General features: G+C 38.5%; 2 protein-coding genes across 2 annotated transcripts; one reads left to right on the plus strand and one right to left on the minus strand.

Annotated features, from left to right (window-relative positions):
• The first annotated feature begins 20 nt into the window (after positions 1-20).
• Positions 21-3,973, plus strand: LOC144658959 (metallophosphoesterase domain-containing protein 1-like). The gene is made up of 4 exons (XM_078519482.1): positions 21-661; positions 1,774-1,889; positions 2,322-2,432; positions 2,903-3,973. Exons 1-4 carry the CDS (start codon positions 141-143, stop codon positions 3,010-3,012), a joined length of 858 nt encoding a protein of 285 aa, XP_078375608.1. The 5' UTR covers positions 21-140; the 3' UTR covers positions 3,013-3,973.
• A 5-nt stretch (positions 3,974-3,978) lies between these two features.
• On the minus strand, positions 3,979-11,177 carry LOC144658938 (biotin--protein ligase-like). The gene is made up of 9 exons (XM_078519448.1): positions 10,963-11,177; positions 8,855-9,310; positions 7,754-8,043; positions 6,922-7,187; positions 6,398-6,474; positions 5,865-6,025; positions 5,203-5,317; positions 4,837-5,050; positions 3,979-4,230 (listed from the first exon to the last, which is right to left on the minus strand). Exons 1-9 carry the CDS (start codon positions 11,099-11,101, stop codon positions 4,056-4,058), a joined length of 1,893 nt encoding a protein of 630 aa, XP_078375574.1. The 5' UTR covers positions 11,102-11,177; the 3' UTR covers positions 3,979-4,055.
• Positions 11,178-11,227: the final 50 nt, after the last annotated feature.

Genomic DNA, 11,227 nt, shown 5'->3' on the forward strand with positions numbered 1-11,227 from the left:
TGGGACCAAAATAATGCCAAAACTGGCTTCTATTCTCCCACGGTCAGATCGTGTGGAACGCCTGCTGAAAAAATTGCTGACAACGGGAAAACATATTTCACGGAAGTTTTGGTAGTTTGTAACGCAGATATATTATCAAAATGAAAAAGCTTTTGGCACTGAAGAAAGCCAAGCAAGCCACACATGTCACTACAGACTCTGTTCTCGAAACCCATGTCAATCGGCCGACCATCGCCTGGAATCTTCTTGAATCTTCACAAGTTGTCAAGACAGTGAAACCGCAAGATGCCGGGAGCCCAAAGCCTCCGGGACACACAAGATTTGTCTGTATCTCAGATACACACAATAGAACGGATAGAATGGAACATGTTATTCCCGAAGGAGACGTCTTGATCCACGCAGGCGACTTTACAAACTTTGGATCGCGTGATCAAGTTGTTCATTTCAACAACTTTTTAAGCACTTTAAATCACCCTCATAAGGTCGTAATCGCCGGAAACCATGACATTTCGTTTGATCTTGAGCATTACGATCCTTTGTGGTCGTACTTTTCACGGAGTAGAGAAGACCCCGTGGAAATTCGGCAGCAGCTTACCAATTGTATTTATTTAGAAGACGAAGAAGTGACTGTGCTTGGATTTCGAATTTTTGGCTCTCCCTGGTAATGTATCAGACAAATTGAAAGTTCAACATCTCCCCCCTGGGCAACCCCCTAGGCATTTGAATTTTTGGAAAATTCGTGTTCAAATTCCGGCCTCCCTGGGCCAAAAAGACGTTCAAATTCCCCACTACAAGTCCATTTTCAGTGATCAAATGTCCACACCCCCAAGAAAAATAAATAATTAAACAGGTAATTGTTTTATCTGTGTAGCTTCTTATGCTTGTAAAATCCTGTCTGCATACTGGCTATATAAATAGACCACACAGTTTTTTCCCTCTATTCTATTAATACATAGAAGATAATCGGTCTCTGCCATGATTATAAACCCATGTTCGTTTACTGGGACACGGGACACATATAACCAGAAATCAAGTCTGCGTTCAAATTCCCCACCCCCTATGTGGTCGGATCAAATTCCCCACTCCCGGGAAGACTTCGATTATGAAATTCCCTTCCCCCCGGGAAGGCAAAGGCGTCAAATGCCCGGGGTATGCCCGGGGAGGGGAGGGGGGGGGATGTTGAACCTTCGATTTGACTGATACATAAGGAACAGGTGTATTTAATTGGTACCAGGGAAGGAAGGGGTGGAAGGAAGGGGGGAGATGGGTCGGAAGGGTGGTTCCCTTAAGAATATTTTGCATCTCATTTTTGTGATTTTTTTTTTACTATTTAAGTAATATATCAAACACAATATTTCATCCAGATATCCAAACACCGAGAAGAGAGTTGAAAAAACGACACGCAGTGCAGTATTTTTGACAAAATTCGAGGTGTTTGGATAGCTGATGAAACACTGTCCCGAGTGTTTGATATATCTTCTCAATCAAAACAGAAACTACAGAGCAAACAGAGAAATAAAATTGTAAAAATCTATGCTAATTAAGACCAGGTATCCAAACCTCCTTCAGGGTTATGACTTTCTTTGTTTTAACTTGATGAATTATTAATGAGTTTTAGAATTAGCATTCCTCCCAACCCTCCTGGATTTTCCCAGATATGATCATACGGACCAATTAAATCAAGCAACTTATTCCCAGTTCCATTCTGTTTTATGCCTTACTCCTTTCAATAATTTTACTAGTGATTGTCTTGATCTTTTTATTCTTTTTTAGGACACCAGAGTTTTGTGACTGGGGGTTCATGAAGGCTCGTGGTGAGCCAATACAAGAAATATGGAACACAATTCCAGATGGAATTGATATCCTTGTTACTCATGGACCACCCCTAGGTAGAAATATTTGAAACTCTCGTCATCTTCTTGAATTAGTTATTACTTATGTGTAGACTTAATGGTTGAACAATGATAACTGGTCAATAACAAGCTAGTGTCACAGCTAGTGTCATAGGCACATGTGTGGTTCCAGAAAATTTCCATACCCCCCCCCCCAATGGAAGAGATTTACCCTATGATCCCCCCCCCCACCCCTCTGGAAATTCCAATTTAGCTTCATACATTGCTTTAAAGTTCGATCCGGAATCCAGTGTCCTAACCATTAGGCCACCGCGTCTCCCACTTTTCCATGCATTGCAGGCTTATTATTTATTTTATTTATAATCAGTTTTGTATGATTGTACGATTACCATAAGCTGCCTGATACCAACAATGGCTGAAGAGATTGTTTCTGTGTTTAGCCTCTCAAGCATTACTATTGTTTTTCAGGTCACGGAGATCGTACCATATCAAATGTAAGGGCTGGATGTCTAAATCTGTTACACACTGTGCAGTCCCGTGTTAAGCCAAAGTACCATGTTTTTGGACACATCCATGAAGGTTTGCATGCGTCTATAAACTTCATTACATGAAGTTTAAAAATTATCAAGTACATAGGCCTGCTATAGGTGCAAAGGTTTACAGCCACACAGCAATCTGCACGCATTGCATGCCTATAATTCTATGTAATGTTATTGTATAGATAGGGTATCAAACATAATTCTTCTGGAACAAGTACCACTTTTGAAAAATTTAAGATACCGGTAATTATCGTCTGAGGTCTTTCAAGTGGTTAGTGGTAACTTTTTGTGTGGCAAGTCTTGAAAAACAAAGACATTCATCTTCAATGAGATCTGATACATCTTGCGGGAGAAACAGAACAAATGTTGGAAACAAACAAACAAACAAACATTGTTTACGCTTCTCTTTTTCAGCGGGATTCATTCACAACACAATCAATTCCATCTTCTTTAATTCAGTTTGATTTTATTCTTCAATAACTCAACTTGTTTACATTATTTTCTCTTCAGGATATGGAATAACTACCGATGGAGTTACAACCTTTGTAAATGCCTCATCAGTAACAATCCAGTACAAGCCTTCTCATCCTCCAATAGTCTTTGACCTCCCAAACAAATAAACACACAAAAAACAACAAAGTACAGCGGAAACCCAATTTCTGGAACCCTCAATTCTTCAAAACTCCTGATAACTCAAACCAAAAGTCATATCTTCCCTCAGTCGAACACTATTTTTACCCCTGATTTCTCGAAATTCTTGATTGCTCACAAACCAATTTTCCTTATCCCCGTCTGAGGTTTGAGAAATTGGGATTCCACTAAGTGACTTTCCAAACACATTATAAAAATCTTGTTACAAAAAAATTCATGCTGAGAGGAAATTATAACAATCTTTGCAATGTAAAATGTAATCTTAAAATGTTAGGTTCTACTGTTTTACAATTTTATTGGGAAACAAGACTACTCAATGGATCTTATTAAAATTTATTAAAATGCATGTCTTTTTACAGAAGATCTAATAATTATTTTTTTGAACTTGTAATTTCAACCCTTACTTTAGAAGATGTAAACCAGTCTATTTCTGTTAATTTTTGAACTTTTAATTTCAACTAATATTTTAGAAGATGTAAACCAGTCAATTTCTGTTAATAATAAGGTCTGTAAACCATATGCAGTATGAAATAATGTACATAAAATAAAATAATGCAACATTTATATAGTTTATTTACAATACAGGCCCTGGTTGTTCAAAGGATTGATAACGCTATCCACTGGATAATAAATTAATCAATTAATTTTGACAAAAAATACAGTACACTATTCACTGGATAGTGATTTATCTGGTGAATTGCATTATCGACCCTTTGAATAACCGGGACCTGGTGAATTGAATTCGTAGGCAGATTGCCTCAGTGTAATTTACATATTTGAAGGAAAGACTTTTATCACTACAATTCTGTTTGAATTTGCTTCTCAGTGGGCATACCGGTTTAGAGAACAGAATTGAAGTCTATTTAATATTTTATAAATTTAAACAAATCTTTTTGCAACTTTACTACAGAAATAAAATCACAACAACTACATCAGTGTGAGTGTGTTGACAACCTTCAAATCCTAGCTGTAAGTCAATTAAAATTATAATTGCAAAATAACCCAAACATTGCTAGCTCTTTTTCATGGCAATGAGATTTCGCAGCATATCAAAACTGTTTCCATCTGGTTGTACAGATATTGATTCACCAGACTTTGTGCGCACCAATAGAAAACCAAAGTCATCAAGGCCTTTGATTGTAACTTCCTCCATCTTGTCATTCACTGACAGGCTGACTTTCACATCACTGGAAATAAAACGTATGATGTATCAGACTCTTAATGGAAACACCTCTGTTATGACAACACTCAGATCTATCATTTGGTATTCATTATTAATAGTTTAGGCTGATTTTGACTGCTTATTTTTCAGACTCGTAGTCTGATAACGTATGTATGGCTAGCTGGTTCTTATACTGCCAATTATGTTTTACTGCACTGTATAATTTTATATGAGAAGGTTTATGCAAACCCTCACACACTAGTACATGGTAAGTCTATGCCAAACAGGAGAACATACCACCCAAACCTAAACTTATTTTTTTTATCTGGCTAGGTACATGAAGGCAGTTTCATTTTTTTTTATTACAAGTCCTCGCATTCAGTCCAAGAACATCTTCCGGTTTTTGAAGCCAATACCATTTTCCTATTGTTTTCCTTTTTCATCTTGGAAACCGCTATCAGTAAAATCCATTAACTGGGCATGAGGACTGGAATTAATTACTATTAGTATTAGCTTATCATCATCATTATTATTATTATTAACATTATTAGTATAACACTGCATAACTATAGCATGTGCACTGCTCAGCACAATAACATGAATAATAGTCTTAACTTAATATTTAACAAACCTGTGAAGCCATCGGTTATAGTACTTTTTCAAAAATGGTCCTGAACCATTTTCCTGGAAGTCCTCAATAAGGGCCTCAACGTTATTAACTGTTCTTGCCAGCGTCTCCTCAACAGTTAGTGACTTCAAGTTAGTCTTGTGATCTTTGTTGTATTGTGCAATGATTTCATTGACACTGATTGTAGGCTCTTGATTTGTAATGTTGATGCCCATTCCTGAGTAAAGAGAAACTTGAAATTTCAGAACCAAAACTCACTTGAAAATATAGAAATTACAAATCATTTCCATTAAGCAAACTGGTGCTATCTAGCACCAGATTAAGGCCACTTTTCTCATAAGTAACATCTTATCAAACAGAAATACTTGCCTATGACTGCACTCAAGGTGCCAGCTGTAGCAGATGAGGTCACAATAACACCTCCAATCTTTATCTTTTGACCAAAATAAATATCATTTGGCCACTTGAGGCAGACTTTAATATCCTACAAGAAAAAATCCAAATACCGGTAAGTACTAAGGACTTGTCCAGAAAACATAACCTGGTATGAATGTCTTTGCTGTGATCCATTTCACACACAAAACAAATTGTCTTCACCACTGTCCTATAGCTAGTGGGGGGAGAGGGGGGGGGGCATGGTAGCCCATTTAATGGCTAGTAAGCGGTCTAGGTTTAAACCCTAGCCTGTAATTTACTGACCTCAAATTGAGTTAAAGCGAGTCTCAGGAAAAGACCCGCCGACTTACAATGACAGTTCCAAAAGGTGGTTTACTATAATACTACGCTTATCAGTTGAGTATGCAACAAGGGATTAGTTTTGCACCCAAGTTTTACTGTTAAAACTCTGCTGTTGTCAGGGGTGACAAAGCTAGTTTCCATTGGACTGCTGACATCAACAGCACAAGATGTTTCCAATGGAAACTAGCTCTGTCGCCCCTGTCAATAGCACAGTTTTAATGGTAAAACTTGGGGGCGAAACTTCCCTCGCTGCATTCTCAACTGATAAGCGTAGTACTATTAATAATATTTACTTCATATCCTGGTTGAGATCTGATTGCCTCCACAGCTGCCAGTGAAGCAATATGCTGTAAGTATGGTGGTCGCTGACCAAGTTTGGAAGCAAATGGAATTCTTACGTGGAGGGAGAACATCATGCACCCAGCAGGAGATAGCCACACATTTCCACCTCGGCCTGCAGTTTATTATTACAGAACAATTTCATGGTCAGTTCATGGTCTCCACGTTTACAAATTTTATATGTACATGATGGGAGAAGTTTTAAATTATTTTCTAGACAATAAAAGATATTTATTTCATTTCTCCCTGGTGATCATAATTTGCTTGATGTGTCAAGGGTATTGCCCAAGAACACAACTCACTGATCCTGCCCAACAATCAACAGTTCATTGTGCTAATCACAAGGTCACCACTGCTTTCAATGTCTGATTGTCTACTAAAAGACAGTAATAATAATTAATAATATTTATGATAAACAAGGTAAAATAACTGAAAACACTCAGGAAGCCTCAAAATTAATATTTTTTCACTTTCATGGTTTACCCACCTTGACCTTTCATTTGCTGCCCAGCAACAACTACAATACCCAAATCTTCTGGAATATTTTTTGCAAACGTATAGTTCCTGGAATTCAATCATAAATTATTAATGGACATTATGAATATGGTATGTATCAGAATGGTATATTAGTACCCCTACATGTACATGTAGCTACCCAATACCTATTTCCAATTAAGCCAATATTGGCTCATCGGGCTGGTGATTTGATATTAACTCAATCAGTCTCTAATTTCTGTGGGATGTAGTCAAGTTTCTGCATCTGGCTCTCAAAACTCTCAACCTCTGGCCTTAATCCTGGCCGAGACAACAGAATGCTTTGAAGTAAATGCCACTTTAGTGTTGAAGTATGTGGCTGATTTTGCCAACTTTTACTAAAGAATCAGAGGATTTCCCAGAAGAGTAACTGGCCAAAAACACAGAGTAGGTGGTAATTTTCATCAGCTGCTGGCTATTTTCACAAGCCTGCTGTTTCTCAATCTAAAAGGTTGATTGAGTTTGACAAATACTTACCCATCAAACACTGTTTGAGTGGATGTGATTACATCAGTGTAGAATACCATCTGACCCAAGACTTTGGTCTGCAAGTGGTCCTGGTATTTCTTCCAGTCAAATGAAACATCTTTGATGTCGTCTTCTCCAGACACAACTGGCGATGTCTTGTCTGTGGTTTTTGGAATAGTTTCTCCATTTGGTACAAAATGCAAAGATAGTTCCTTCCCATGACAAACACCTTCCTTCAGTGATGATCTCAAAGAGTGAAATAGCTTCTGTTTATCCTGTAGAGAACAAGGCAGTTCAAGATTATAAGAAAGCAGGAAGTATTCAAGAATTTTCTGGACTGTTTTATTAAGCAAGCTTCTTATAAAAAGATGATAGGGTCAAGTTTACACATTTTTTCACACACAAAGTTATTATCTAGACAAAAAATTGTTAAATACATTTTTTTTTTCTAAAAATAATAAAAATACAAACTAAGACACTAAATTTGCTGCAGCTATTTAATTTCAATGTACGTACTTTTACCCTTTAACCAAAGAGAAGCTAGGGGCATTATTGAAAAAAAGAGCAACTTTCAATTCGAAAAATAAATAAATTAAAAAATATTAAGTAAATAAATAAATAAAATTTAGACAATACACTCATAAGGACAAATGCTTGAAAGGGTTCTCAGTAGCTTATTTTGAATGCATGGTTATAAAATTATTCTTGGGTTTCGTCCACCTGTAGACATAAGGTCAGACTAAGCTATAAATAACTGGGAGTAGAAAACCATAAGGGTTGAGATGAACCCCTTATGTTTCTGCTGTAGTGCAAGGGTTAAATCTTATAAGTAGATACTTACTAATTTATTTGCAAGAAGAAAAATCGGAGTCAATTCTGGAACTTTACGTGGCAGACAGGTCATTCCTAAGAGTTGTAAAATCTGTGAAAGCATGTTTATCCTGGCATCACTGGACTGTTTCAAAAGATTTAGGCTTTGTGCATCTAGTTCGTGATCATGTATTCTTCCATCATCTGTGAATAACTCTAAATGAACAAGACTAAACACAGCATTGCCAAGTCCTTCAGAAACCTGAATGATCACTGGTCTTTTGGATGTCTCTTCTACTGCAACAATTTTTGTTTGGTCTCCTGCAAAAAACAAAACTTGCATGTGAATTTTACACTCTCTGTCATGGAAAGTTGTGCATTTCTAAACAATAAAAGAAAAATCAAAACTGTATTACTATTAATAGCCAGGGACCATGGAACAACAACAACAACAACAACAAGGTTTATTTGAACTGTAAGATAGCAAGTAACAACTTAAACAATAAATAAATTAAAAATACATACAGTTGCTGGTCACCCAAAATAACTAAAAAGCTAAACTAGTAGAGGGAGAGGCTAGGGGGGCTTTTGCCGCTGACTCGTCCCCAGTCGTCTCTCAGTCTCACCTATTAATATTAATGTGAGAAGCGCGGGGAGCCGGGGAGCCCGAGGGGTGATTCCCTCCGTTTTTAGTTTGACCCAGTTTCCCTCGACAGTGGAGAGACAGAACAGACGACTGGGGACGAGTCAGATTATGTGATATTATTGGTTACAATTACAGTTGGAAAACTGACCAGAATCCAAAAAATAAGTGGAAAGAGTGAGTGTCGCGTGATCTCTTGAAGATGATACTGTTTTTCTATTAAGGATGTTATGTCAAATAGCCTTGTCTCCTACCTCTCCACTATCACAAGTAGTGGAGGTTAAAGATCCCACAGAAGGTGGCAGGTGGCCAGAATGTATGCATGTGTTCTTGTCATTGCCTTTTTGTTGTCCTGATGAGATGTCTGAACCAGGGTTTGGGGTCATCTACGCATAAACTCACGATCTTCCTGTAGAATGCCTATCACATTAATTCTGTAAACTACAGCTATTTATTGAGATGTAATGTCAACTAAATATCAATCATTACCTTCAAAATAAAAGGGCTCGCAAAGTGCTGAGAACTGCTGTGACTCCTCTTGGAGTAATTCTTGATGATTCACTTTGACAGAAGCAATAAAAGGCTGAAAGTGGTCATCCCACGGCTTTTTGATGACCTGACAAGTAAACGGACCACACAAACCAAGAATCTGACCTCCACCTCTGAGATACTTTACAAAAGCTTGTTGAACTTTTGATGATATAGGGTCATTATTCCCAAGAACTAAAAGAGCAGTATTTTCAATCCATGGATGAGAAGTGACCTGCTGTTCATGAAGTCTGTAGATTACATAACTATGCAAATTGAGAACTTGTGTCAGGGCCTGTTTAACAATACTGAACTTCTTGTCGTCGGCGTCATTACATCCAGTGTATATGAGAATGTTTGGAGGCTTTGAAGAGATGGTAGCTATTGTTTGGGTAACATGGCCAGTTAACTTTGAAGCTATGGAATAATTCGACATTGATAGAATTGAGTAAAAAATCTGGCCAACTGGCTAAATTTAAAATATATATAGAACCCTCACTATCCAGAAATTGAACTTTGGTATTTGTTTTTATGGTGGTTTGCATATTTCTGAATTCCCAGTAGGAACAAGCAACCAATATCTAGTAAACTGCTACTCCCCCCTGGATGTGGGATGCTTATTGCCAGTTTCCATCTCAGCCTCCTCCCTACTCTGGCATTTTAACTGCCAGGTTCACTGGATAAAGACAAGGCATTGTGCAACATGTTTGTGCACTGCAAGAAAGAAAGGCTAAAACCAAACTCTTAGGACAATCTACATGTATAAGGCAGAGTTGAAAACCAGGGGGGGCAGGCACTCCCTTATTAGGGCTTAACGGGGACGTGCGGCCCGATAGGGTATGGTTTTCAGGCTTTTTTGTCTTAAACAGGGTATATATTTCACCCATTTTTGTCTTAAACGGGGTATCTTTGCTTGGACCAAAGTCAAACAGGATAGGCTTATATGCCTGCAGAGGTGTAACAAGCCGAATTTTCACAATTTTTTTCCGTATTGCTGACTTACGTTGATTTCGGCATTGATACTTAGCTAAATTCACAACCACAACAAAGCCAGTGAGGTACTTTTTTATGTCTAAGACGGGGTATCAAAAATTGGCATTCTGTCTTAGACAGGGTAGGAAAATCAGAGCTTTGTGTCTTAAACAGGGTCAGGGTTTAGGAGGCCGGGCCGCACCTCCCTACCCAAAATTATGTCGAGTACCCCCCCCCCCTGGGGACCGCCCTCATGCCAAGCTGTAGGGGAGGGGGGAGCAAGAAAGATGGGAGCAGGAGTGATTACCCAGGGGCACTCCTATATTTTAATTTATGGGAGTGACCATCAGGCATACCTTTTAGCATTTAAAATGTGTCAATATGTACTGCCTAAGCAGTACATATTGGCTAGTGTGCAGTGAGTTTAGACCAGTCTATGACAAGATCGCGCCTTGTCTGGCATTATCTGGCATTGCTGGATCCCAAAATGTCTTGTCAGGCCTTGTCAGCTAGTGTGCAGTGGGCCAAGACAATTGTCGGGCTCAGTGGCATCGTAACCAATTAGAAAGCATTGTTGCAGTCACATGAGCAAGCACCATTTTCAACATGGCAACGATCAAACAGGGACAATGGACAAAAAAATTGGCTAGTGTGCGGCAAGCAGATGGGCTGCCAAATTTTGACCCGATTTGAACCCAATAAGAAATCGCCTGTTCTACGCCGAAAAATTGGCTAGTATGCGACAGGGTTCAGTGTGTTTACATGACCAGTAAGCTGAAAAAAAAAACCAATAGAAGTGATTGCCACAAAATGCTATTCTGGTACCTTTTAGGGTTACCTTGCAAAACTTCCAATGATCATCCCCTTAAAATTTATACTGAAGTCCCCCCCCCTCCTTACCCGGGGGGTGGGGGGCGAAGGCGATGGCAGATATCAATATTTTATAAGTATTAACTTTACAGAATGAGATTTATCGTATTTTTAAAATTTGATTTATCAACCCTACGTTAACAAAAAGAACATAAAATAAAACATAAAATTCTTCGTTTTGAAAGTCCATATAATTACGCGAGGATCATATCTGTAAGCTTACTTACATTTTCCGTCACTTGATGTAAGCGGTGGAAAGCGCGCAGGTTTCCTTGAAACCGCAACTCTCGCACACGACGAAGTCAATTTGAGAATAACTTTTGTAACAGCATAACCAGATAGCCACCCAGCACCCAACAAAGGCATTTAGGCAAAGCGAGAACGTTCACACATGACAAAACAACGACAAACAGCGACAACTAAACGGCGTAAACGCGGGGAATCACCATACGACAAAGGAATCAACGCGGGCGCGTGTTCTTGGAAGCACAT

Source organism: Oculina patagonica, chromosome 6 (genome assembly GCF_052425735.1).
Source record: "Oculina patagonica isolate OP01 chromosome 6, crgOcupat, whole genome shotgun sequence".
Taxonomy (NCBI): Eukaryota; Metazoa; Cnidaria; class Anthozoa; order Scleractinia; family Oculinidae; genus Oculina; species Oculina patagonica.